Here is a 27,262-nt window from a genome sequence, read left to right as displayed (position 1 = left end):
GGCCAAGCTGTCGAATTTCGATCTAAGTAGCCCGATGAAAAGTTCCAGCCAAGTTTCATCAGGTGTGCTTGGGTCCATGCGCTGGCAGGCCCCTGAGGTTGCCCTAGGCGAGCCTCTATCGCCTGAATCGGATGTGCATTCGCTGGGAATGTGTGTTTTGGAAGCTGAAACCGGTAAGATTCCATGGGGGGATCTCGATGAGCGGAGGGTGAAAGCATACAAAACAAACTGGAAACCAGAGATGGATACAGATCATTCATGGTACGCTCCAGACTGTCCTGCCGGTGATGCACGCGAGCTCGTGTGGCGCATGTGCTGTCAAGACCCTCGCAAACGCGCCAGTCTGTCTGCCGTTGTGCGTGAACTAGAGCGTTTAGCCATCACAGAGAGCTCCGAGCACTCCCAGCCGGAGCACGACCCCGCAGACATGGTGCATGAGTACGAGTCCGGCAAAGTGGCAGGCTTGTGGCTGAAGCTAGTGGAGCGCAAAGCAAAGGTCAACGATGACCAGTATGGCCGAGTATTCGACGATCTCGAGAGAATTCACGATTGTCTTCAAGAATCAACCCGCAACTCGACTCTAGTCGCGCGATTCCAATCGCTGCTGTCGGAGTTTTACGAGACCATCAAGATGCCTCCCAAACAAGCTCGCATGATGCGGTTGTCGAGCACACGCGCCACCGCCACCAGCTTTTACTCGGTTCAGTGGCGCATTGAGTCGCTCATGGCATCGTTAGGCTTAAGAGAGTTCGAGGATTCGTCAGGAAGAGAAGCGCGATGGCAGCGGCAACAACAAGAAGACGTCGAGTACTTCGTCTCGGGGGTGTCGGACACCTTTCTTCTGCTGCAGGAGTTGAAGACTGCGGAAGAACGGTCGGCGTTTCTGAGGAATCTGCAGACTGAGATGGAAAACCCTGAAGGTAAATACACCAGTGACCAACTTGAGGTGGTGAGGAATGCGTACGAGAAGATTGCTGGAGGGCTTGAGACCGATGACACGTCGAAGGTTACACCCGAGTGGTTCATTCCGTGGTACGAGCTGGTTGTCGACGAGTGGAATTGTCTGGGTGAAGGAGGTTTTGGGAGCGTGTATCGAGCTAAGTGGCTGGACTCGGACGTTGTGGTCAAGCGAGTGAAGCTGGCTGGATCGGATTTCAAACTTGGAGCTTCGACCACGATCGATCCCAGTTGGCTGACATCAGAGGACCCGTCAGACAGTCAAGCCGAAGTGGACGCCAACAAGAGAGCAGAGACCGTGGCAATATTCCGTCGCGAGGTCGAAATTTGGTTTAGTTTGAGCCACCCGCACGTCGTTCGGCTCTTCGGCGCGTGCCATGTAGGCAGACCGTTCTTCGTCTGCGAATACGCCACACACGGGACCTTGGTCAGCTTCTTGCGAAAGCATCCCGGGGAAATATGGACGAAATTGCACGAGTCAGCACTGGGGGTTCAGTATCTGCACGCTCGAGGCGTCGTGCACGGGGACCTGAAAGGGAACAACATTGTCATCGGGAGCGACATGAAGGCGAAAGTGACGGACTTCGGCCTGAGTTCGGTAGCAAGTGGTGAGGACAAGACGTTGGTGTCCGGTGCGTGGAATTGGGTGGCCCCGGAGCTCCTCGATACGAACAAACGCCCGACCTTTGCCACTGATGTGTATTCTCTGGGCATGTGTATTGTCGAGGCGCTGCGAGTTGTGGAGGCTGTGGAAGCAGGCAAGGATTCGAGCCATTGTCTGCCGTGGCGCGTTGGGGACCGAGCAGCGGTGAAATACCACGCTACTCATGGCACTGTGCCATCTCGACCTGCGATCTGCGAGGACAGTCAATGGGAGTTGGTTGTCCGAATGTGTGTGCTGGAGGCTGACGAGCGGATCAAGATCTCGACGGTGGTTGACGAGTTGGCGAGGCTGGCCTATATGAGTACTACTACCAGCCAAGCGGTGGAACTCGCGGGCATTTCGATTTCGGGCGCGGTGACTTGGGAGTCGATTCCTGAAGTTACAGCGCAGGCGCAAGGACTGTTGGCTTCGCTGGAAGAAGACGGCCATCAGCCTGATGCGACGATTTCGCTGTACATGTCGTTGTGGGGAAGCCTTGGGCAGATTCACAGGCGAATTAATGACGGTCAGGGCGACGCCTATCGTTCAGCATTTTGCTCACTCGTGGCCGCCTCTCGAGAGTCCACGACGCAGCTGCAAAACAGGAAAGGAGACATTGTCTCGTTGGCTCAGACAACAATGCGGTGCTACGCGTTGCAGCGGCGTTTGGATAAATTGTGCGAGGCATACTTTCTTGTTGGTGGGCACCATGCTAATGTTTGAGGTATACATGTTAAACAAGTTTGTAGAAACGTTGGGTTAAACTCAAGTTGTGCAGTGAAGTCGTTTGAACTTACTAAACTCTTTTCTCAATAATTTCTCTTATGAACGGATAACCTTATACTTCATTTGTTTCCAACCAGACCCAACAGCTTTCCAAGCTGCTAGAGGTGCCAAGAGGAGCCAGTCGGTGTCGGGCAGAGACTTTGTGCGCCTGTCTGGGAGATTGTTGCTCTCGTAGCGCTGATGGGGTGAGAGCAAGTGGCTAGGAAGCATCGACTCGGCCGCGTCCTGGGCCGATAGTCGGAAGAAGTGCTGGCTACTACCGCCTCAGCAGCTACATTAGGCTGGTGGATCTATCTACATGCACCCCATCGGCAGAGAGCAAAGCCGGTAGAAGAGCACTTCCACGATGGTCAGTCTCGATTCCGACACCCACCACGAAGCAGACGGAGGAAACGAATGCAGAGCGGTGAGTTCACGGAAGCGGTCGTCGGCCAACCTTACGCGACAGTGGATGCGAACAACCCACACGGGTTCTACCAGAGCCTGGCTCATGCTGTACCGGGTCTCAAAGGCTTTCGTAGTGCAAACGAGAACGCACCGGACGACGTCAGAGGCGCCGCGCTGATTGTGGCTGCCACCCACGGCCAGCTTGAAATGGTGCGGTTCCTCGTCGAACAGTGTGGCGTTGCCGTGAATTGTAAGGACCACGAAGGAAACTCAGCGCTGATGAAGGCCGCTGAAACCGGTCGCGTTGACGTCGTGCAGTACCTCGTTCAGCAATGCGGCGCAGATGTGAATGCCGAGAACATGGACGGAAAGACGGCTGTGAGACTTGCTGCCGACCACGGGCATCACGACATTCAGCGGCTACTGACGCCTTGTATCTCACTGTCGCCGACTCAACCCCACCGAGGTCATGACAGCAGTGTTCGGAAGCGACTCTATCGTTGGGTGGCCAGCCTCCGGGCAAAGCTCCTTGCGGCCAAAGTGTTGCATCAGTGGCCTCAAATGCGATTGCTAAGGTTATGCGTTGGCGACGCGAGCAAAATGGCTGAGACTGTTGTTTCGCCTTCCGTCCATTCGCCTAGCAGCTCAATTCCTCCGTCCGAAATCGAGCTCACCCGCTTCACCCAGAGCCACCACATCGGGGGCGACTTCCAGGCCAAGTGGCTCGATGCCGACGCAGTCGTGAAGCTGTTCATTCCGGATGCATCACACTCGTCTTTCAACGATGAGGTGGGCCTCTGGCAGCGTCTACGACATCCTAATGTCATCAAGATGTATGGTGCGTGTGAGGCGGGTCCCGGGCTGCAGTTCTTCGTATGCGAGTACGCCAGCAATGGGTCACTTCTCGAGCATGTGACTGCTTCGTCGGTGGAGAAGCCGGCAATTATGTGGAAATACCTGCTTGAGGCGGCGTTGGGGCTCGAGTATTTGCACGAGCGCGGGATTGTTCACGGAAATCTCCGTTGCTGCAACATTCTGATCGGCGGCGATGGCATAGCAAAGCTGTCGAATTTTGCGCTGAGTGGCCAGAAGAAAAGATCGAGCACAAATACTTCCGATGTTGTTGGATCCATGCGCTGGCAGGCCCCCGAGGTTCTGGAGGGAATGGCGCCGTCATTTGAGTCGGACGTTTATTCATTAGGAATGTGCATACTGGAGGCTGCAACCTGGAAGCAACCATGGGGCGATACGGATCATTGGGCCGTTAGGCACTTTAAAGGGGAGTGGGCTCCAGAAAAGGGTGTGGATGCTTGGTATACTCCAAAGTATCCTCATCGTACCGCGCGTGCTTTAGTCTGGCGAATGTGTTGTAAATCGCCTCGGAAACGTGTCAAGTTGTCGTCTGTCGTCTGCGAACTGGAGCGTTTAGCCATCGAGGAGAGTTCAGAGCCCTCCCAACCGGAATTTGATCCCGCAGACTCGTTTGGTGCATTCAAGAATGGCCAAATGCAAGACGCATGGCTGAGATTGCAAGCGAGCATGAAGAAAAACGACAACTCTCAATACTACGGAGCATTCAGTCAACTTACGACAATCCAGAAATGTCTGCGAGTGTCCATCCACCAGCATGGAGTATTTGCGTGTTTTCACGCGCTCCTGGTCGAGTTCATTCAAGTGGTCACCATGGAGCCTGAGCAAGCTCTAGTTCTACGGTTGTCGTCAACGCGGGCCACTAGCAACAGCTTCTACGCGATCCAAAGGAGCGTTGAGTCACTGATGGTATCACTCGGCTTGAAAGACTCGGTTGACGCGGCAGCAACTGGGACAGAAGCGCGGTGGCAGCAACAACAAAATGACTTCGTCGTGTCAGGCATATCGAATACGCGTCTTCTGCTACGGATTTTGAAGACAGTTGAAGAGCGCTTGGCGTTCCTGAGAAGGTTAAGGGCGACCATAGAGTCTCCTCTTGGCACTTACACGGTCGATCAACATCAGGTGATGAGGAAGGCATGCGAGGACATTTCCAGCGAAGTTGACACGAAAGAAACGTCGAAGCTTGCACCAGAATGGTTCATCCCCTGGTACGAGTTGGTAATCGACGAGGCGTCTTGTCTCGGTGAAGGTGGGTTTGGGAGCGTGTATCGAGCCAAATGGCTGGACTCGAATGTCGTGGTGAAGCGAGTTATCTTAGCTGGCTCGGGGGGCAAGGCAGACCCTTCCACTACGTTTTGTTCGAGTTTGTTGGCGTCCGATGATCCTTCAACTACCCAATCCGAGCCGAAAGCAGCCAACACCGTAGAAGCTGTAGCCATGTTCCGCCGCGAAGTCGACATTTGGTTCCGCTTCAGCCATCCCCACGTCGTTCGGCTCTTTGGAGCGTGCCACGTTGACAGACCCTTCTTCGTCTGTGAGTATGCAACGAACGGAACCTTGATCAGCTACTTGCGGAAGCACCCTGATGAACTGTGGCCGAAGCTGCACGAGGCTGCGTTAGGTGTGCAGTATCTCCACGCTCGAGACGTCGTTCATGGCGACCTGAAAGGGAACAATATCGTCGTCGGGGGCGACTTGAAGGCCAAGGTGACGGACTTTGGTCTGAGCTCAACCGCGAGCAGTAACGCTGAGGTTTTGGTTTCAGGTGCAGTGCATTGGGTGGCCCCAGAGTTACTTGACGGCAGCAAAGTGCCAACCTTCGCCTCTGATGTGTACTCGCTGGGTATGTGTATTGTGGAGGCCCTCCGAGTTGTGGAGGCAGTGGCAGCCGGCAAAGACTCGAGCTATTGCCTGCCATGGTGCGTTGGCGATAGAATTGCAGTGAGATACCACGCAACACACGGAGAGTTGCCGTCTCGACCTCGGATCTGCGAGGACGATCAGTGGGGGCTTATCCAAAGAATGTGCGCGCTGGAGCCTGACAAACGGATCAAGATCTCGACGGTAGTGGATGAGCTGGCAGTGGCGGCCGGTATCGGTGTACAATCGTTAGGGGTTGCTACTGCGAAATGGGAATCAATCCCCGAAGTGGTTGCGGAGATGCAACAGCTGCTACTGTCGCTGCAAGAAGACGGCGATCAACCGGATGCAACGATATCGCTGTACGTGTCGTTGTGGGGAAGCCTTGGGAAGATTCACAGACGGATTGATGACAGTCAGGGCGACGCCTGTCTTTCAGCATTTTGCTCACTCGTTGCCGCCTCTCGTGAGTCAACGGCGCAGCTGCAAAATAGGAAAAGAGATATCGTCGCGTTGGCTGAGACGACGATGCGGTGCTACGCGCTGCAGCGGTGGTTGGAGAAATTTTGCGAGGCATACTTTCTTGTTTGTGGGCGCCGTATTTGATGTATACTTTGCACATTTGAACGCTTACCCAAAGTGTGTTGAAACGTAGGGTTAAATCGCACAAAGTAGTGAAGTTCAGCGTAGTGAAAGAAAATAAAACACTGCTCGTGTGCATTAAAGTTGCTTGAACAGGGGAGGGCGGAGCTCATTCAGTGTGCTGGTATTAGACAAGCATATCGAATTCTTGGGGGGTGAGAGGGACAGAAGACAGAATATCGTGAGTCCAACTTTATAATGCACACAAGCAGGGTTCACACAACCTTGAGCTTTACAACTTTGTGCGATTTAACCCTATTTTACCTGCAAACTTTGAATATTGCAACCTACATATCAACTCTATCTCTGGAACCCACGATCAAGAAAGTATGCTTCACAGAATTTATCCAACGACCGCTGCAATGCGAAACACCGCATCGTCGTCTCAGCGACCGAAATGATACCTCCCTTCCTTTCTCGCAGCTTCACCGTGGATTCACGCGAGGCGGCGACGAGTGAGCAAAATGCTAAACGACATCTATCGTTGCCACAGCTTTCGTCGTCATCGACATGCTCGCAAACTTGCTCGAGCCTTTCCCACAAAGCAGTGTACTGGGAGATCATGGCATCGTCACATTGCAGCGAAGCCAACAGTCCTTGCGCCTGCGCTGTAACTTCAGGAATCGACTCCCAAGTCACCGCGCCCGAAATCGAAATGCCCGCGAGTTCCACCGCTTGGCTGGTAGTAGTACTCATATAGGCCAGCCTCGCCAACTCGTCAACCACCGTCGAGATCTTGATCCGCTCGTCAGCCTCCAGCACACACATTCGGACAACCAACTCCCATTGACTGTCCTCGCAGATCGCAGGTCGAGATGGCACAGTGCCATGAGTAGCGTGGTATTTCACCGCTGCTCGGTCCCCAACGCGCCACGGCAGACAATGGCTCGAATCCTTGCCTGCTTCCACAGCCTCCACAACTCGCAGCGCCTCGACAATACACATGCCCAGAGAATACACATCAGTGGCAAAGGTCGGGCGTTTGTTCGTATCGAGGAGCTCCGGGGCCACCCAATTCCACGCACCGGACACCAACGTCTTGTCCTCACCACTTGCTACCGAACTCAGGCCGAAGTCCGTCACTTTCGCCTTCATGTCGCTCCCGATGACAATGTTGTTCCCTTTCAGGTCCCCGTGCACGACGCCTCGAGCGTGCAGATACTGAACCCCCAGTGCTGACTCGTGCAATTTCGTCCATATTTCCCCGGGATGCTTTCGCAAGAAGCTGACCAAGGTCCCGTGTGTGGCGTATTCGCAGACGAAGAACGGTCTGCCTACATGGCACGCGCCGAAGAGCCGAACGACGTGCGGGTGGCTCAAACTAAACCAAATTTCGACCTCGCGACGGAATATTGCCACGGTCTCTGCTCTCTTGTTGGCGTCCACTTCGGCTTGACTGTCTGACGGGTCCTCTGATGTCAGCCAACTGGGATCGATCGTGGTCGAAGCTCCAAGTTTGAAATCCGATCCAGCCAGCTTCACTCGCTTGACCACAACGTCCGAGTCCAGCCACTTAGCTCGATACACGCTCCCAAAACCTCCTTCACCCAGACAATTCCACTCGTCGACAACCAGCTCGTACCACGGAATGAACCACTCGGGTGTAACCTTCGACGTGTCATCGGTCTCAAGCCCTCCAGCAATCTTCTCGTACGCATTCCTCACCACCTCAAGTTGGTCACTGGTGTATTTACCTTCAGGGTTTTCCATCTCAGTCTGCAGATTCCTCAGAAACGCCGACCGTTCTTCCGCAGTCTTCAACTCCTGCAGCAGAAGAAAGGTGTCCGACACCCCCGAGACGAAGTACTCGACGTCTTCTTGTTGTTGCCGCTGCCATCGCGCTTCTCTTCCTGACGAATCCTCGAACTCTCTTAAGCCTAACGATGCCATGAGCGACTCAATGCGCCACTGAACCGAGTAAAAGCTGGTGGCGGTGGCGCGTGTGCTCGACAACCGCATCATGCGAGCTTGTTTGGGAGGCATCTTGATGGTCTCGTAAAACTCCGACAGCAGCGATTGGAATCGCGCGACTAGAGTCGAGTTGCGGGTTGATTCTTGAAGACAATCGTGAATTCTCTCGAGATCGTCGAATACTCGGCCATACTGGTCATCGTTGACCTTTGCTTTGCGCTCCACTAGCTTCAGCCACAAGCCTGCCACTTTGCCGGACTCGTACTCATGCACCATGTCTGCGGGGTCGTGCTCCGGCTGGGAGTGCTCGGAGCTCTCTGTGATGGCTAAACGCTCTAGTTCACGCACAACGGCAGACAGACTGGCGCGTTTGCGAGGGTCTTGACAGCACATGCGCCACACGAGCTCGCGTGCATCACCGGCAGGACAGTCTGGAGCGTACCATGAAGAATCTCCATCCGTCTCTGGAGTCCAGTGCTTTTTATTGAACCGTGCCGACCAATTGTCAGCTGAATCATCCCCACCGCCCCACGGAGTCGTTCCATTCACAGCTTCCAAAATGGAGATTCCCAAAGAGTACACGTCCGAAGCATACGATGCGATCTCGCCTTCTAACACTTCGGGGGCCTGCCAGCGCCTCGATCCGATCAATGCGGGGGTACCTGAAGAGGGCCTCTTCATTGGGCCACTTAGACCGAAATTCGACAGCTTGGCCAGGCCATCGCTACCGATTAGGATGTTACTGCAACGCAGATCACCGTGCAAGATGCCCCGTTCGTGCAGATATTCGAGACACAATGCCGCCTCGTATAGGTGTTTCCACGTGTTTGCCTTCCCCTCGGGGTGTACCTTCACGTGGTCGAGCAGTGACCCGTTGCTCGCGAACTCGCACACGAAAAACTGCAGATGAGGGCTGGCTTCACACGCCCCGTACATTTTAATCACGTTGGGATGTCGGAGTCGCTGCCAGAGCAGAATTTCAGCCTTGAACGATGAATGGGATGCGTCCGGGATGAACAACTTCACGACTACATCCGCATCAAGCCACTTGGCTCGGAACTCGCCCCCGATGTTCCCGTTCCGGTTGAACAGAGTCAGCTCGATTTCAGACGCGGGAATACCGTAGGAAGACATAGTCACTACTGTGCCAGCAGTTTCGTTGGAGTCGCTGGTATGGGAAGCAGGCAGAAGAAAAGGCGTGAGTATACGCTGAATCTCGTGATATCCATAGTCCGCCGCCATTCGAAGAGCTGTTTTTCCGTCGTTGCTCATGGTATTCACTTGTGCGTCGCATTGCCCAACGAAATACCGCACAACTTTGACTTTGCCGCTCTTGGCAGCCCACATCAGTACGGTTTTCCCTTCTCCATCCTTCACATTCACTTGCGCCTCACACTCTTCGACAAAGTATTGCACCAGGTCACAGTAGCCGTGCCTTGCAGCCCACATCAAAGCGGTGATCCCGTATTCATTGCTTGCATTCACGTCGGCAGGACATTGCTCAGCGAGAAAGCGAGCGACTTCAATGTGCTCGTACTCAACTGCTGATATCAGTGCTGTATTGCCCTTTTCATTCTTGATACTGACGTCTGCACCACATTCTTCAGCAAGGTAGCGCACCATTTCAGTGTTGCCTTTTGCTGCAGCTTTCATCAGCGCAGTGTCGCCCTCCTCATTTCTATCGTTGACTCCAGCACCGCAGTGCGCAGCGAGATACCGGACGACACGTATTTTTCCGTTCGCAGCCGCCCGCATCAGCGCTGTATCTCCATTCTCGTTCTGGACATTCACGTCAACTCCGCAGTTTTCGAAGAGGTAGCGAACGACGTCATTCCTCCCGTCTTCAGCGGCCCACATGAGTGCTGTGTCTCCAGTGTTGGTCTTGGCTTCGGCATCTGCGCCACAGTGTTCAACGAGATAACGTACGACCTGAATGTTGCCACTTGCAGCAGCTCTCATCAATGCTGTGATCCCCATCTCACTCCTGGTATTCACATCGACGCTACCCTGTTCCACAAGGTACTGCACCGCTTGCATCATGCCGTTGTCAGCAGCCCACATCAGCGCTGTGCTGCCTCCGAACTTGTCCTTCGCATTCACGTCTGCCCCGCACTGATCAACCAGATATCGCATGACCTCGATATTCCCATGGGATGCGGCGAATATGACGGCTCTGGCTCCGTCTTCGCTCCTCACGTCGGCTCCACAGTGTTCTATGAGGTGCTGCACGACGTCAATGCTCCCACTCCTGGCGCTCCACATGAGCGCTTCATCCTTGACGTTGGTGTCCTCTCCACTATACTCAACTAGATACCGGACGAGCTCAAGCTTTCCACGTTGGGCTGCCAGATTCAGAGCCGACATTCCTTCATTATTCTGGACGCTCAGGTCTGCCCCACACTGTTCCACAAGGCACCGGACGATGTCAATGCGGTCGTTCTGACCAGCCACCACTAGCGCAGTGTTCCCATCCTTCGTCTTGGCGTTGACGTCCGCACCGCACTCTTGGGCAAGACACCGCACGACTTGAAGCTCGCCCGTGGCAGCGGCCCACATGAGTGCTGAAGCTCCGACGTCGTTCCTAGCATCCACGTCAGCGTTGCACTGTCCTGCGAGATACCGAACGACCTCGACGCTGCCGTGCGCAGCGGCCTCCATCAGAGCTGTGCTCCCCCCGCCGTTGCTAGCGTCGACGTGAGCGCCACACTGTCCAGCGAGATACTGCACCAGGTTGAGGTGGTTCTCGCGAGCGGCCCCCATGAGCGCTGTGTAGCCATTTGTGTTCTTGCCGTCTACGGCGAGTCCGCAGTGCTCCACGAGATATCGAGCTGTATCAATGTGCCCATTTGCAGCTGTCAGCAGCAGTGCTGTAGACCCATCTTCATCCCTGGCATGGACATCAGCGCCGCACTCTTTCGCGAGGTAGTGCACGACCTCAGTGTAGCCAAATCCAGCCGCCACCACGAATGCGGTGTAGCCATTTTGACTTGTGGCATTGACGTTGGCGCCTTCTTGCTCTGCCAGATAGCGGACGACCTCAACGTTGCCGCTCGAAGCGGCCCACATGAGCGCCGTGACTCCGTTTTCTGTCGTGAATTCCACGTCGACGGCGCATTCTTCGACCAGGAACCGCACGACCGGGAGGCGACCGCCTAGAGCGGCCCGTAGTAGAGCCTCTCCTCGGTTGAAGTCCGTGCACTGCCCCACCAGCTCCTGCACCCTAGCGAGATCGCCCATCTTTGACGCCTCAAGGAATGAGGAAGGCCCCATTTTGGTCGTCGCAGAGCGGGGGGACCTGATTTCAAGAGTTGGAAATCCGACCAACCACGCGCCCAAGAAAGATAAAGAGGGCCCAAAGCCTGCAGCATGCAGCAAATTCGTGCGAGTGAGCTTCATATCCCCGATACAGTAGTGTCATCGCCACATGATCGCTGCAACGCATTAGCATCGCATTGGGCTATGTATCACCACATTAGCAGGACCGCCATTTGGGCTTAACTGCTGCTGGCACCAGATACTTGCAATTTCGGACAATCGGTGACTCTTCACTCTTCCTCCGCTCACAAGATGGTGGCTATTGCCTGCGACGTACCGGACGTAGAGCGAGCCACGGTCTACCTGTGCTGCAGCCTCGCTACCCTCGGAGGGACAAGTACCTCTGTAGCTTAAAGTACAGCAAGTTTCGCGCCGCTCAGCACGTCTGAGACCGCCTACGCGGCCAACCTCATGGCCTACCAGACGGGCACGTCGCCCAACGTGTCCAGCACCGTCACGGTCTCCACGGCGGACGCGGACGCCAAGACCGTGAGCATCGCCAACACGGCCAGCGGCAACGTCTTCTCGGGCGCGACGGTCAAGAGCCTGGTCACGCTCTCGGACTCGCTGGCCGTCGCGCTCTCGACCGTCACGGCCGAAGACCAGGACAAGACGGTGGCAGGAGGCCTTGGTGATCTCATCGGGAAGGTACTCGAATACATGTACCGCAGGATCTGGTCTGCACCTCTCGTCAATGGGTACAGTTCACTACCAACGTAGGGCCAAGCCACAGCTTGCCAGCCTGAGCCAGTCCCCATTTTCACGTGCTTGCGAGAGCATCGATTCGATGGGGGGCAGCGAGTTCATCGCCGCCGCAAAGGCGGGAGACCTTGCAAAGGTTCAGGAGTTGGCCCAGCAAGCCTGGGCGCTCGAGAAGGAAAATGCCGTGCTGGAGGCTGCTGCCCAGGGCCATCTCCGTGCGGTGCAGTACCTCGCGCAGCAATGCGGCGCTGACGTGGACGCCAAACGTGCGGACGAGGGCACAGCGCTGATGCGGGCGGCGGGAGGTGGCCACGTGGACGTCGTGCAGTTCCTCACTCGCGAATGTGGCGTTGGGGTGAATCATTCCAAGAACAAAAGGGAGGAAACAGCGTTGATGTTCGCCGCTCGAGGCGGCCACGTGAACGTCGTGCAGTACCTCGTGGAGAAGTGCGACGCTGGTGTGAATGCTCGGAACAAGTTCGGAACTACCGTGTTGATGGAAGGAGCTCAGAATGGCCACTTGGATGTCGTGCAGTACCTCGTGGAGCAATGCGATGCGAACGCCGATGCCAAGAACAGACAACAGTGTACGGCGTTGATGCGGGCCGCTGGAAACGGACACCTGGACGTCGTGCAGTACCTCACTTGCCAATGTGACGCTGAGGTGGACGCCATGGATGATGACGGACATGCAGCGATCTTGTGGGCTGCTCAGAATGATCACATGGACATTGTGGAGTTCCTCGTGAAGGAAGGTGGCGCAGACGCGAATGCCAAGAACAACAAACAGTATACAGCGCTGATGTGGGCCGCGGGGAAAGGGAACCTGGACGTCGTGCAGTACCTCACTTGCCAATGTGGCGCTGAGGTGGATGCCAAGGATGAAGACGGAGACGCAGTGTTGTTATGGGCTGCTCGAAATGGTCACGTGGACGTCGTGCGGTACCTCGCAGATCAATGTCATGCAGATGTCAATGTGAAGAACAGGGACGGAGACACGGCGTTGCTATGGGTTGCTAAAGGGGGCCATACGGACGTCGTGCGTCTGCTTGCGGGGCGCTGTGCAGCCGACGTGAATACCAAGAATGAAAGTGGAGACACCGCACTGCTGCAGGCAGCACGATACGGCCACAAGGACACCGTTCGGTACCTCGAGGGAGAATGTGACGCTGACGTAAATGTCAAGGACGGTGACCAGTCCACAGCGTTACTGTGGGCCGCTCGAAATGGCCACCAGGACGTTGTGAGGTTCCTCGCCGGCGAATGTGGCGCTGAAGTGGACACCAAGAAGCCACCGCTTTGAGTAAGGCCGCTAAGAATGGTCACACGGATATCGTGCGGTTCCTAGTGAACCAATGTGGCGCTAGCTTGTATGCCAAGAACAACACGGACGACACAGCATTGATACGGGCCGCCACAAATGGCCGGATGGACATCGTGCAGTTCTGTGCCGGGGAATGCGGTGCTGACGTGAATGCCAAGGGCTACTGGGGATACACAGCATTGATCGGGGCCGCTCGATATGGCCACAACGATGTCGTGCGGTTCCTTGCGGAGAAATGTGAGGCAGACGTGAATGCCGTGACGGAAGATGGATACTCCGCATTGATTCGGGTGGCTGTCAGTGGCCACGTCGACAATGAAAGATTTCTCGTGGAACACTGTGGCGCCGACGTGAATGCCAAAACTCGTTACGAAGGACACACAGCGTTAATGTTGGCTGCTCAGAATGGTCACATGGACGTTGTGCAGTTGCTCGCGAGCCAATGTGAGGCTGCTGTGGACTCCCAAATGGACTATGAAGATACAGCGTTGATGCTGGCTGCTCAACATGGCCACCTGGACGTCGTGCAGTACCTCGCTTGCGAGTGTAGCGCTGATGTGCATGCCACGGTGAGAATGGCTACACAGCGGTGATATGGGCCGCCGAAAGGGATCACATGGATGTCGTGCGGTACCTTGCGGAACAATATGACGCGGATGTGAATGTAAAGAACCAGAAAGGGCTCACAGCGGTGGTGTGGGCTGCTCGATCCGGCAACGTGGAGCTTGTGCAGTTCCTCACTAAAGAGTGTGACGCTGACGTGAATGCCAAGAGCAACGACGGAAACACTGCAGTGATGTGGGCCGCTGACAGCGGTTACTCGGATATTGTGCGCTTCTTCGCGAAGGAATGCGAAGCTGATGTGGATGCCGCAAACGACCGCGAGGCTACAGCGTTGATATTGGCAGCTCTCCATGGCCACACGGACGTCATGCGCGTTCTTGCAAAAGAATGTGGCGCTGATACGAGTGCCAGAGACGTAATGGGGAACACAGCTCTTACCAGGGCCGCGCAAGATGGAGACGTGGGCGCCGTGCGGTGCCTTGTGGAGGAGTGTGGTGCAGACGTAAATGGCACGATGTTTTCCGGAAGCACAGCCTTGATGAGGGCTGTAATATTCGGTCACATGGACGTTGTGCGGCTCCTTGTGGAACAATGTGGTGCAGACGTTAATGTAACAAGCCAACTCGGGGACACGGCGTTGCTGACCGCCGCTGAGTGCCGTCACATGGACCTGGTCCTGTACCTCGCCGGCCAATGCGGTGCAGACGTAACCAACGTGGGCGAGATCTTGATAGGGGCTGCTGAAAAGGGCCGCATAGACATCGTGCGGTTCCTCGTGGAGAAATTGGACCCAGACGTGAATGTTATAAACAACAGCGGAGAGACAGCGTTGACCTGGGCCGCTATGAGAGGCCACAAGGACGTCGTGCGGTATCTCGTGGAACAATGCGACGCTGATGTAAATGCGAAAAGCGATAGCGGTGTGACAGCGATGCTTTGGGCTGCTGAGAAGGAGGAGATGGACGTTGTGCGGTTCCTCGCGCAGCAACGTGCCGACGCGAATGCCAAAACAACATGCGGGAAGACGACGTTGATGTTCGCCGCTGAAAAGGGTCAGATGGACGTCGTGCGACTGCTCGTGGAGAAATGTGATGCAGACGTCGATGCTACAGCCGATGATGGATACACCGCATTGATCTCAGCCGCTTCTAATGGCCACAAAGATGTTGTACAGTTCATCGTGGAGAACTGCGGTGCAGACGTGAATGGCAAGGCTGAAGAAGACTACACTGCCTTGATACTGGCCGCGAAATATGGCCACATGGACGTCGTGCAGTATCTCGCTGACCGTGGTGCGGATGTGGATGCTGGTGATACGAATGGCTTCACAGCGCTGATGTTGGCCGCTGAAAACAACAGCATGGACCTCGTGCGATTCCTCGCCGGCCAATGTAACGCTGACGTAAATGCCAAGACGAATTCTGGACGCACGGCATTGATGCTGGCCGTTGAGGGTGGCCACTTAGATGTCGTTCGGTTCCTGACTTGTCAATGCGCTGCAGATGCAAATATCCAGGATGCTGAAGGGACAACAGCTTTGATGAGTGCAGCGAGAGACGGTCGCAAGGACATTGTGCGGCTTCTCGTGAAGGAATCCGTCGTAGACGTTAATATGAAAAACAACGCTGGGCGGACAGCGTTGGTATGGGCTGGTGACGGTGGTCACGTGGAAGTCGTGCGTTTCCTCACTGAACAATGCGGCGCTGACGTCAACACCCAAAACAGTGAAGGATGCACACCTTTGATGAGTGCCGTCGTATATGACCGCATGGATGTGGTGAGGTTCCTTGCAAATCAATGTGGTGCTGACGTGAATGCCGCTGACGAGCTCGGATACTCTGCATTGATGAAGGCCGTCATGGACGACAAGATTGATTTCGTGCGGTACCTAGCTGGTGAATGCGGTGCCGATGTGAATGCGAAGGACAATGACGGACGCACAGCGTTGATGATGGCGACTGAAAACAAGAGTCTCGCGGTCGCTCGATGCCTGGTGGAGCAATTCAGTGCAGATGTGAATGCGACGAATAACAAAGGAACATCCGCCGTCCGACTTGCTGCAGAACGTGGATATCACGAAATTAACCGGATGCTCACGCCGTTTACTTCACTTACTGCTCAATCCACAGGTGATACATGCCTGAGCGGGTCTTCGGACCAATCGTTGAGCTGTTCCATCCCTCCGACCGAAATCGAGCTGACCGGGTTCAGCCAGAATGGTCGTATTGGCGGTGACTTCCAAGCCAAATGGCTCGATGCCGATGTAGTCGTGAAGCTATTTGTTCCGGGCGTCTCGCACTCGACGTTTGGGGATGAAGTGCGTTTATGGCAGCGGCTACGCCATCCCAATGTGATCAAGATGTATGGCGCTTGTGTAGCTGCTCCGAATCTACAGTTCTTCGTTTGCGAGTACGCCAGCCACGGCTCACTGCTGGAGTACGTGACATCCCCCGGAGTGGACAAGCGAACGATGTGGAAGTATCTTTATGAGGTGGCGCTAGGTCTTGAGTATCTTCACGAGCGCGGGATTGTTCACGGCGACCTTCGATGCTGCAACGTACTAATCGCCAGCGACGGCAAGGCCAAACTGTCGAATTTCGGTTTGAGTGCCTCGACGAGCAGATCCAGTGAGGTTTCCGCGGGTGCTGTTGGGCCGTTGCGCTGGCAGGCCCCTGAAGTACTGGAGGGGAGGACGCCCTCGTTTGAGTCGGATGTCTACTCGTTGGGCATGTGCGTTTTGGAAGCTACAACTGGGAAGGAGCCATGGAGCCAGCATAACGATTCTATGGTCAAAAGCTGTAAGTGGTATTGGAAACCAGAGATGCCTGACTCTGGATTTCACCCCTTCTGTCCTAATCCTGCTGTACGCGCGTTCGTGTGGCGTATGTGCTGCCAGGGTCCCCTCGAGCGCGCCGGTTTATCTTCCCTCGTCTATGATTTGGAGCGTTTGGCTACCCTCGAAAGCCCCAAATGTGCTCAGCCGGATCAAGAGCCCACGTGACTTTTTGATATGCATGAGATCGACACTGATATGAAAGCGATGTGGTCGAAGCTGGAAACATCAATGGAGAAGTGCGATGATGACCAGTACACGCGAGCGTTTGCTGATCTGAGGAGCGTGTACATGTGCCTGCAGGAAGCAGCGCACCACCCCACGCAGTTCGAGCGATTCATCATGCTCGTTAACGAGTTCAGTCAAGCGATCAGAGTGCCGCCTGAGCAAGCCCGATTGATGAGGTTATCTTCGACGCGTGCCACTAACACGAGCGTATACGCGCTTGACTGGCGTATTCGGTCGCTCTCGGCATCGCTGGGGGCAGCAGAGGAAGAAGAGGGGCGATGGCAGGAAAAGCGCAAGAGACCGGCCTGTTCGTGTCAGGAGTGTCGGACACTGTTCTTCTGCTGAATGGCTTAAAATCGAGCGAAGAACGGTCAGCGTTTCTTAAGACGCTGAAAGGCGAGATGGAGGCGCCGGTGGGTAAGTACACTCCTGACCAACTGGACGTGATGAAAGCGACGTACGAGGAAATCTGCAGCAAACTGGAGACCGAAGGGTTCTCCGAACTCGCGCCTGAGTGGTTCATTCCCTGGTACGAATTGATCGTTGACGAGTGGAATTGTCTCGGCGAAGGTGGCTTTGGAAGCGTGAATCGAGCCAAGTGGCTGGACTCGGATGTGGTGGTGAAACGAGTGATCTTGGCCGGAGGCTCGCATAGCGATGACAGGTCTTTCTCATACGATCTCTCTGACTCCTCTGGATGGGACGTTCCGTCGGCCAGCCAAGCCGAGATCGACGACACTAAGCGTGCAGAAGCCTTGACGATGTTCCGCCGCGAAGTCGAAATTTGGCTCGGCTTTAGTCACCCTCACGTCGTTCGTTTGTTCGGTGCGTGTCACGTTGGAAGACCCTTCTTCGTGTGTGAATATGCCACGAACGGAACCCTGGTCAGCTACTTGCGAAAACACCCCAGTGATCTGTGGCCGAAGCTGTACGAGGCGGCGTTAGGTGTGCAGTACCTCCACGCTCGAAACGTGGTCCATGGAGACCTGAAGGGCAACAACGTCGTGGTCGGAAGCGACTTAAAGGCGAAGGTGACGGACTTTGGCCTCAGTTCAGCCGCAAGCAGTGAGCAGGAGATGTTGGTGTTGGGGGCATGGAACTGGGTGGCCCCGGAGCTACTCGATACCAACAAGCGTCCAACCTTAGCATCGGACATCTATTCGTTGGGCATGTGCGTTGTGGAAGCGCTGCGAGTGGTGGGGGCTGTGGGATCTGGCAAGACGGCGGGGCATTGTCTACCGTGGCGTGTTGCTGACAAGGCCGCCGTGAAATATCACGCCACTCGCGGCAAGTTGCCTTCCCGACCTACGATCTGTAAGGATGATGAGTGGGAGCTGGTCAAACGAATGTGCGTGCTGGAGCCCGGTAAGCGGGTCAAGATCTCTACCGTTGTCGACGAACTCGCGAGGCTGGCCAATGTGGGCACGAACGACCATGGGATCGATCACATCAACCCTTCTGCTGCAGATGCTCTGCGATGGGATTCTGCCCCTGAAATGGTTGCAGAGGTGCACCACTTTTTGGCTTCGTTGGAGGACAATGGTGATGGTGTGCTCGTGCTGTACGCGTCGTTGTGGGAAACATTCGAACGAGTTTACCAGAAGAATGAAAATAGTCGGAGTGACGACAAGTGTGGGGCTGCGTATTGCTCACTCGTAGCCGCTGCTCATGCGTCTACGACGATGCTTCAAGACAGGAAGGGAAACCTCGTGTCGTTAGCTGACACGACGATGCGGTGCTATGCGTTGCGTCGAAAGTTGGACAAGTTGTGCGAGGCATCCTTTCTCGACGGTGGAGACCAGTGAGATGTTCTTGTCGGCTTCATCGAGGTCTACAGCATATTTCTTCTTAAAAATATGGCATGGGTTTGTCTTGTCACACATATCCTTGGTTAACATCCTAGTCCTCGACAGTCAAAAAAAACGCTTCGCACAACTTGTCTAATCTCCGCCGCATCGTCGTCTTGGCTAAGGAGCCCCCGTTACTACAGTATCTTGCAGCTCCCTTGTGGACCTATGTGAGGCAAAATAAGCGAGCAAAAGTAATTGTCGCTTCATGTGTTCGTCGAGCCTGTTTGATTCATGTCGCCCAGGAGTGAAGCCAGCAACTTCTGCAGCGCTGCAACCACTTGGGGGATAGATTCCCAAATCGCGGCATTTGGTAACAAGAATCAGGCCTTCCGATAATACTATTGTAATAGTATTTCGGATCACAATTGAAATAAACTATTGGTTTGCATTATTGAGTGGAACATATTGTATTGTTATTTCAAAATAAATAATTATTTCGGAAGGCCTGTCAAGAATAGAAAGATCGACTGCTTTGCTGGATTGCCAGCTCGTCAACAACCGTGGAGGTCTTGATCCGCTTACCAGGCTCCAGCACGCACACCAGCTCCCAGATTTTTCAGTCACCTAAAGAATATGTTTTGAGTGTCAGGAATCGTGATACGATCGCGCAAAACTACAGCAAATACGTTCATTAATGACTTAGTGGCCCCGCTTTCGTTCGCGCGCTATCAGATGGAGGTGTTCTTGTTGCTGCACCAGGAACAAATTAGATACTCGAGAGTCAGGGGTGAGTACGGAAAACTATAAACACCGGGGCCCAGAAGTTTCAGCAGGAGAGCGTTAGACCGTGACCACCAGCTTCTTGCCGCTGACGGCGACTCCCACAAGCGCGTCCTTGGAGATGACGACGCTGTTGTCGTCGGCAAGGATGTACTTGTCCGTCGTAGTGGTCGACGCAGCGTAGAGCTTGCCCTCGGTCGAGGCGTAGTAGGCCGATCCCTTGACGAGGTCGCTCGAGATGTCCACGGTGCCGGACAGCGCGATGTCGAGGTCCGATCCGTCCACATTGGACACGACACCCACGGGCTGGCCGAACGACTCCACCAGTGCCACGCGCTGGTTCTGGGCGCCAGCCCACAGGCCCGCGTAGCCAATAACGGCGCCGGTGTCCGTGGCCACCACGTCCAGGACGATCGAGCCGGCAGCGTTCGGGTCAGCCGAGGCCAGCGAGAAGTCGGCGTTCGCAACGGGGAGCACCGGCGAGTTCTCCGAGAGCGTCAGGTCCGACGAGAATGAGAGCACCTTGATGCTCGGGCTGCCGGACTTGGCCGGGTTGAGGAAGCCCACGGCCAGGCGGTTGTTGTTCAGCACGCGCACGATCGGCGTCGGGTAGAAGCCGAACGCCGAGCCGAAGTCGAACTGGCCCACCGACTCGTCCAGCACGTAGCTGCTGCGGAACGTGGGGGCGCCCGTGATGGTCGAGAACTCGACAAGCGACACCGTCAGCGCGTAGTTGTTGGCCGTGTCGAAGTAGCTCAGCACCACGACGGTCTCCGAGATCTTGGCCGAGTCCACGTAGTACGTCGGGCTCACGGTGGTGTCGCAGGCCTCCGACTTCTTGGTCAGCGTGCTGTCGGAGACGCTGGCCGTGAAGAGGCAGAGCCCCACAGAGCCAACGTCCGAGGACGCCGTGTCGTTGCTGGAGGTGGAGCTCGCCTCCACGTACCAGGGCACGGTCACCGTGTCGCTCGAGTTGAAGACGGACTGCGGCGTGCCGAACTGCGTGAATGTGGCGCCGTTGGCGGTGCCGAACTCGATGCTGTCGGAGAAGGAGATGGTCCCGTCGGCCGCGACCGAGCCGATGATGACTTGCTGGTAGTAGGGGCTCACGAGGTACGACTCGTAGTACACGAGCGCGAAGCTCGAGTCGGACACGCGCGTCAAGAAGGTGGTGCTGGACGTGTTGTAGGCCTCCACCGTCTTGTCCTGCTGCACGGCCACGCTGCCGTCGCTGATGGTCACGGGCGTCACGTACGTGGTGGCGGTGAAGCCGTCCTCGGCCGTGACGGTCGAGAGCGCGACGGCCAGCGAGTCCGAGAGCGTGGCCAGCCCCTTGACCGTCGCGCCCGAGAAGACGTTGCCGCTGGCCGCGTTGGCGATGCTCACGGTCTTGGCCTCCGCGTCCGCCGTGGCGACCGTCACGGTGCTGGACACGTTGGGCGACGTGCCCGTCTGGTAGGCCATGAGGTTGGCCGCGTAGGCGGTCTCGGACGTGCCGAGCGGCGCGAACTTGATGTAGGCCAGGTACTGGTCCTCCGAGGGCAGCGAGGCCGCGGCCAGGTAGGCCGTGGTGCCGGCGCCCGCCGTGAGCTGGCCGTCCGCCGTGTAGCTCACGGCCTGGCCCTCGGTGGCCGACTGGGCGTTGGCGCTCGAGAGCGTGGAGGCCGAGATGGAGCTCGTGACCGCGTGGCTGGTGCTGCCGCGGTCCACGAAGTGCAGGATGTAGAGCGCCACGACGTTGAGCAGCAGGAAGAGCGAGACGCCGCCCCAGAGCAGCGTCTGGCGCTTGTGCTGCGTGTTCGGCTGCGTCTCGGCCGACGCGTAGTTGGCCGTGGGCGTGAACACGCCGTCGGCGTTGGGCTCGTTGTCCTTGCCGCCCATGGGGTTGAGGTGGAAGGCTGCGAATGGAGGAATGCGGCCAGCGTTGGTTGCGGCTCACTTCTTGTTATCCATGGAAGCTTGAGTGCAGAGGGACACGCACGGCATGTGCAGGTTGGCAAGAGACCGGACGGAGGCACGCGCCTGTCCCATTTGTGATTGGTCAAAATCCAGCATGTTGAAGTCCGTAGTACGGACAGCAAGTGTCGATTTCGATCTTCTGCGGATTAATATCGCTCGACGATCGCTGCATGCTCTGTCCCGAGCATGCCAGCGGCCTAGCAACGGTGACTAGAGGCGCCGTTGCTGTTGCCGTTGCTATCGCTAGCTCGAGGAGAAACGTTCCGCGTCGTCGTCCGCCGGCGGAGTTTTATATCGCCGCGGGTAGTCAGCAATGGCGGGAAAACGCTCCGTGCGGATCTCGCCACCAGCGCAGCCGAGAATACACCTTGGATTTCGTACCACGGGCCATCGTGTCTGCGCCGTCAGCAGTGGCCTTCGCCTGCTAGCAAGGCAAGCTCACGTGCACGTAGTAGCATAGCCTCCAAGTCGCCGGCATTCATACGTGCTCGTAGGATTAAGCTCACCACTTGAGAGTATGGGTCCGGATGCATACTAGTGTTTGCTGGCACCGTGCAACATGGCGGTTCACTCGGCCTGACTTAGGGGGGTTGCGGCGTAAAGATCTCCATCTGCGAGTTCGTTAACATGTAAGTCTCCACTATTGCCCCGTCGTCAGCTCGAAACTACTCACCCGAGGTCTCAACACGTTTCAGCCGGAAGCTCATATTTCATCATTTCATCTCGACGGCGCGGCATTACTTGACCCCTTCGCACCAACGGAGTGGTGCAGAAGATATCGACTGATTTGAATGCTTCCCCTCAAAGAGCTGAGCAAGAGTGGGTGAGGTCCGAGGCTGGGTATTTTCGAGCCACTTGGACAAGACGGTACTGCCGATGACGACTAACTTCCGATATCGATAGCACCGCATCGTCGTCTCCGTTTTTTTTTCGTTTTTTTTTTTTTGAGGCCTAACTAACGGCTTAGAAAATGCCACATCGCCGTCTCCGCCAAGGAGGCAGACAAGAGATCCGTCTTGGTCGTATAGCGTCGCTGTAGACGCGTCGGATGCGACCGCGAGAGAGTAAAAGGATGCGCAACACTTATCACTCCGACTGCCATCGATCTGCCTGTAACTGTGCTCAACTTGTAACCACAACGAAGCGTCTTTGAGGCTCAACAGGCTCAAATTGAGCCTGTTGATTCAAGTCGCCCTGCAGAGAAGTCAACAGCTGCTGCGCCGCTGTAACCACTTTGAGGACAGATCCCCGGTGGTGAAGTCTCGATGAGATCAATCGCGTGGTCGGTCGTCGCGATATTGGCCAGCCTTGCCAGTTCGTCAACCACCATAAAAAATCTTGGAGCGTTTTCAGGTTTCCGCACGCGCATCCGTGTAAGTTGAGCGCCCCAGCAAAGCACCGCGAGTTCGCCACTGTCCTGAGCATTGACGCCAGCACCTTGGTCGTTAGGAATACTAGAAGTAAATGACTCAAATGGAACCTCACCTTGAAACGAAAATTGACGCCAGCGCCACATTTACCAGCGAGACACTCCACGACGTTCGTACACTCAAATAGAGTGGCGCAATGTTTAGTGAGGTCGCCGCTATCCGTCGCCCCCACTCAATACGCGCAAAATGGCAACTGAATCGTCTCCCCCCAAAAGGAGCGCGCCCATTGCGGACTGATTCCAGGCCCAGAACCGTTGTGAAATTCTAGCATCAGCACTGCTACTTCTGAAGATCGACCACTTTGGATCGCGTGACTCACAGCCACGTGATCCATGTTTCGGTGTGCAGTCACCACGTACGAATTTTTCAACACGAAAGAATAATGCAGCACCAACATACGAGCTCTATTTTTCTATCAGTTGTACGCAGCACTGCAACTAACGGAACGCCCAAAGCGCACTCTACCTACGCGAGCTCTCACGGCTCCTCCTCCTCCTTGTTGTGCTCTCGCTGCGCAATCTCTCGGTGCTTGCGGGTGCTTCCCTCGAGGCCGCCCAGGACGTCCTCGCCCTCCTGGCCGTTGCTGGGGATGACCATCTCGAACGTCTCCTTCACCACAGTGTACTGGTAGTAGCCGCAGCGCGCGATGGGCTTGGTCTTCTTGACGTCCAGGATGCCGTCGGTCAGCACCTCGTCCTTGATGTGCACGGCCACGACCTTGCCGATGATGACGTCCACGGAGCCCATGGGCGGGTTGCCCGGCAGACGCAGCGTGCTGTAGTACTCGCACTCGAACTTGACGGGGCTGTCGGCCACCATGGGGACGCCCTGGATGTGCCGGGACATCTCCTTCTTCAGACCGGCGCGCTCGAACTCGTCCACGCCCGGGGCCACCTGCTCGGCCGTAATATTGACTGCCTCGCGCAGGTCCCACGTGGCGAGGTTCCAGCAGAACTTGCCCGTGGTCTCCGTGTTGACGGTCGTATCCTTCTGCTTGCCCGAGGGCTTCTGGTTGGCGCTGAACATGACGTAGGGCGGGTCGAAGGTCAGGTTGTTGAACTGCGAGTACGGCGCCAGGTTGGCCTCGCCAGCGGCCGACACCGTAGAGATCCAGCCGATGGGGCGCGGGATCACGCAGGCCTTGAAGGGGTCGTGCGGGAGGTTGTGGTCTGTCTTGCCGGGCTCGTAGAACATGGTCGCGGTGACGCAGGGCTGCTGCTGCTGCTTGGTCGGATGCAAGTTGCGAAATGAAGTAGCGGCCCGCGCACTGCGCGGCGCAGGGGAAGCGTCTGATGTGCTGCGTCTTCTTCGATGAGTGCTTGCACTTTGTATTGCGCGCCGCCTCTATGGGTCATTACGCGCCGCGGTTGTGACACTCAAATCGCTATCACTTTGCATCCTCCGTCTGATCCTCGCTCAAGGTGTTTCGGTGAGCGTGGGGGTGGTGTCGGCCTGCATGCGGCTTCCTTCTTCTCGCATTGGATGGGTGTCTATTATTTACAAGTTCTGCGAGCGCCGGCTGCTCTGCGGTCTCCACTAGGATGTTCACCTCTTGCGAGGGGGAAAATGGACGCTCAATCTCCATCTTGGCTCACATAACTTCTGCTTCGCTTGCCGGCACGACGTCCTTCGTCTCCCCCTCCTCCGCCCCTTTCAGCGCTGGCCGACTTGAAACGGTCGAGAGCACCGTCGTCCACACGAGGTTGACGCAGTTGATGAAGAGAATGCGGTACTGCAGCGGCACGTAGCCGTAGTTGACGATGTTGGCGATGGGCCAAATGGTGTAGTTGGCCTTGAGCGTCTGCGGCAGGCGGTCCGCGGCGAAGTCCAGTCCATCGCGGAACGTCTTGCCCTCCATCAGCTGCTTCGTCGTGAAGAAGAGCGTGTTGATGCCTGGCGCGAGCACGAACATGTCCAGCAGCATCTTCTTGAACACCACCACCTTGCCGTGGCTACCGACCGTTCGCTCGACGAAGTTCACCCACGTGTGCACGATCGGCGCGAACAGAACGCTCCCCCAGATCATCATGCGCATGGTGCGGGCCGTGCTGGCGCTCACGAGCGCTGCATCGTCCTCGGCCTCCTCTGGGTGGGGTGTCCGGTCCTTCGGCTCTCGAGACTTCTCCACCCGCTGCGCTATGCGGTCGCCCAGGCCGAAGAGCGCGGCCGACGTGACGCTCTTGGTCAGCACGGGCGCGCGACGCAGCCAGCCATCGTACAGCAGACCCAGTCGGCGCATGGCCGCAATTCCTCCTCTGACAGCGGCGACCACCACACGATTGTGAAACACGCGACCTCCCCCTTAGACCCGTTACAAAAACGCGAGTGCTGCTGAGTGCAGCAGAGCCTTCAAGCTGACAAGGTCAAGTTGCTGTCGAAGCGCTGGCTTTGATTCAATAGCTTACATGTATTCTTCACGCTACACTTTGACTGCTCCGTCCTCGTCGTCTTCCGAGAGAAATGGGTGCTTAAATGACGGCAAGAACGGTAAAGTTGTGACTGGGTGGGTGGCCATGTAGGAGAGGACGGAGGCCCAGCCGACATTGACAAAGTTGGCAAACAGGAGTCGGTACTGCAGCGGCATGACCCCGTATGTAATGGAGTTGGCCGCCGGCCACAGCATGTAGTTGGCCATGAGCATCATCGGCTGCTTCTTGATGGAGTCGTCCAGGGCCTGTCGGAACGGCTTGCCGGCCATGACGCCGGTGGTCGTAAAGAACCAAATGGGCATCTGCGGCGCGATGAAGACCATGTCGGCCGCCACCTTTTTAGCCACGACGAGCTTGCCTGTTCCGACGAAGACGCGCTCCATGAGGTTGTACCAGTTGTGCATCATCGGGCTCAAGAAGAGGCCGCCCCAGAGCATCATGCGGACGGTCTTGGCCGTGCTCTCGCTTAGGAGACGGCCTTCCTGGACGATGCTGTCTTTTTCGAGCTCGGCCATTTCTTCCTCGGTCTTGCCAATCTTCTCCACGCGCTGCGAGAGACGGTCCCCGAGGCCGAAGAGCACGGAGGACGTCGCCATCTTGGTCAGTAGCGGGCGGCGGTGCAGCCACTCGTCGTACACGTATCGGAAGCTGCGCATGCTCGACCAAGAGCTGCTGTGAATTGGCGTGCTTGGGCTGGCTCCGATTCCGAAATGATCAGAGGTCCTCGTGGTCGGAGCCACAACCAAATGTTGGATGATACCTCGGCATACAAAATGTAAGTGAACGGCAGTTGAGCAGGTACACCCAACCACTTCAACTTCAGAAATCGACTAGCGCAAGGCTATTTTGTGTTTGTGTTGCTGTTGTCGGATGACAGCAAAGGCTGTTAGTTGTAGTGTGTGTTTCTATTCAGGGAGCTGCACCTACATCCTCGGTACATCCTTCGTGACCTTATTCGCTTCGGCACGCTTCATCCAGACCGACGGTAGTCCCATTGCCGTTCAACCGAACCGAAACGATGCATCACAAGTTGTGACTCGAAACACCATCGCCAAATGCATGCCGTGAGGCCACACTGAAGCAATTGTATCCGCGCTGGCGCTGTTTAACACCAAGTCGGGTCATCGCAGTGGAGTGAGTTGGGAACGCATGAAGGTGGTGGCCGATATGGTCTTCGTCGCTCCGCAAATGCCCATTTGGTTTTACACGAGTACGGGGCTTATGGCCGGCAGGACACTGCAGGAGGCGTTCGACGACTCCATCGAGAAGCAGCCAATGACGCTTATGGCCAACTACATGCTCTGGCCAGCGGCCAACTCGATCACATACGGAGTGATGCCGCTCGAGTACCGATTGCTGTTTGCAAACTGCGTGCACCTCGGGTGGGCTTCCTTCCTCTCCTACATGGCCAGCCACCCCATCCCGACATTGCCGTTCCTGCCGTCATTCAAAATGGAAGCAGCAGAGGATTCCGATTCGGACGGTGGTGAAAGCAAACAACAGAGTAAGGTTCGTTCCAACATCTCCCACGCGCAGTCTGCTTGATGGAGCGAACTATTGTAGACTGACTAACTCTTGGCAAATGGGAGAATGGGTTGCACTCTGGTTCCAGCTCTGTTTGATGGAGTTTATCAAGTAATTTATCCAGTGCTGCTACGGGAGATGCCAGCTTCGTTGCTGTGGCAGTGAAAAAATATCCATCAAACGCCGACTTGACCGTTGAAACGGAAGCAGGAGTCGCGTTCACCAGAATTTGCTCCAGACTCATAAACGAGCGGTTGAGGACTGCCTGTCGTAAGATATCACCCCCCCCCCCAACGCGACGTCTCCCACGAGTCACTCGCAACAA

General features: G+C 56.0%; 10 protein-coding genes across 10 annotated transcripts; 5 read left to right on the top strand and 5 right to left on the bottom strand.

Moving 5' to 3' along the window:
- Positions 1-994: 994 nt before the first annotated feature.
- Positions 995-5,731, top strand: PHYSODRAFT_408934 (hypothetical protein; the record flags this gene model as incomplete). The annotated part of the gene is made up of 4 exons (XM_009525248.1): positions 995-1,132; positions 1,244-1,578; positions 3,871-4,056; positions 5,593-5,731. Coding segments are annotated over 4 exons (798 nt in total), but the record flags the coding sequence as incomplete, so codon positions are not given.
- A 1,128-nt stretch (positions 5,732-6,859) lies between these two features.
- Positions 6,860-7,699, bottom strand: PHYSODRAFT_402717 (hypothetical protein; the record flags this gene model as incomplete). Its single annotated transcript, XM_009525247.1, has 2 exons — positions 6,860-7,519; positions 7,631-7,699. Coding segments are annotated over 2 exons (729 nt in total), but the record flags the coding sequence as incomplete, so codon positions are not given.
- Positions 7,700-9,992: 2,293 nt separating this feature from the next.
- PHYSODRAFT_496351 (hypothetical protein) lies at positions 9,993-10,175 on the top strand (the record flags this gene model as incomplete). Its single annotated transcript, XM_009525246.1, has 1 exon — positions 9,993-10,175. The coding sequence occupies one exon, from the start codon at positions 9,993-9,995 to the stop codon at positions 10,173-10,175; it is 183 nt and encodes a 60-aa protein (XP_009523541.1).
- Positions 10,176-10,336: 161 nt separating this feature from the next.
- On the bottom strand, positions 10,337-10,657 carry PHYSODRAFT_379537 (hypothetical protein; the record flags this gene model as incomplete). Its single annotated transcript, XM_009525245.1, has 1 exon — positions 10,337-10,657. A coding segment is annotated over one exon (321 nt), but the record flags the coding sequence as incomplete, so codon positions are not given.
- A 5,609-nt stretch (positions 10,658-16,266) lies between these two features.
- Positions 16,267-16,758, top strand: PHYSODRAFT_462233 (hypothetical protein; the record flags this gene model as incomplete). Its single annotated transcript, XM_009525244.1, has 1 exon — positions 16,267-16,758. A coding segment is annotated over one exon (492 nt), but the record flags the coding sequence as incomplete, so codon positions are not given.
- A 776-nt stretch (positions 16,759-17,534) lies between these two features.
- PHYSODRAFT_413676 (hypothetical protein) lies at positions 17,535-18,440 on the top strand (the record flags this gene model as incomplete). The annotated part of the gene is made up of 2 exons (XM_009525243.1): positions 17,535-17,654; positions 17,754-18,440. Coding segments are annotated over 2 exons (807 nt in total), but the record flags the coding sequence as incomplete, so codon positions are not given.
- A 5,021-nt stretch (positions 18,441-23,461) lies between these two features.
- PHYSODRAFT_298790 (nitrilotriacetate monooxygenase component B-like protein) lies at positions 23,462-24,178 on the bottom strand (the record flags this gene model as incomplete). Its single annotated transcript, XM_009525242.1, has 1 exon — positions 23,462-24,178. One exon carries the CDS (start codon positions 24,176-24,178, stop codon positions 23,462-23,464), a length of 717 nt encoding a protein of 238 aa, XP_009523537.1.
- A 397-nt stretch (positions 24,179-24,575) lies between these two features.
- On the bottom strand, positions 24,576-25,223 carry PHYSODRAFT_496960 (hypothetical protein; the record flags this gene model as incomplete). Its single annotated transcript, XM_009525241.1, has 1 exon — positions 24,576-25,223. The coding sequence occupies one exon, from the start codon at positions 25,221-25,223 to the stop codon at positions 24,576-24,578; it is 648 nt and encodes a 215-aa protein (XP_009523536.1).
- A 180-nt stretch (positions 25,224-25,403) lies between these two features.
- PHYSODRAFT_494191 (hypothetical protein) lies at positions 25,404-26,069 on the bottom strand (the record flags this gene model as incomplete). The annotated part of the gene is made up of 1 exon (XM_009525240.1): positions 25,404-26,069. One exon carries the CDS (start codon positions 26,067-26,069, stop codon positions 25,404-25,406), a length of 666 nt encoding a protein of 221 aa, XP_009523535.1.
- Positions 26,070-26,526: 457 nt separating this feature from the next.
- PHYSODRAFT_388185 (hypothetical protein) lies at positions 26,527-26,817 on the top strand (the record flags this gene model as incomplete). The annotated part of the gene is made up of 1 exon (XM_009525239.1): positions 26,527-26,817. A coding segment is annotated over one exon (291 nt), but the record flags the coding sequence as incomplete, so codon positions are not given.
- Between the last annotated feature and the right edge of the window lie 445 nt (positions 26,818-27,262).

Source organism: Phytophthora sojae (genome assembly GCF_000149755.1).
Source record: "Phytophthora sojae unplaced genomic scaffold PHYSOscaffold_3, whole genome shotgun sequence".
NCBI classification, from domain to species: domain Eukaryota; phylum Oomycota; class Peronosporomycetes; order Peronosporales; family Peronosporaceae; genus Phytophthora; species Phytophthora sojae.
Note: the sequence above shows the minus strand (reverse complement) of the source record. Positions and strands in the feature narration are given on the sequence as shown.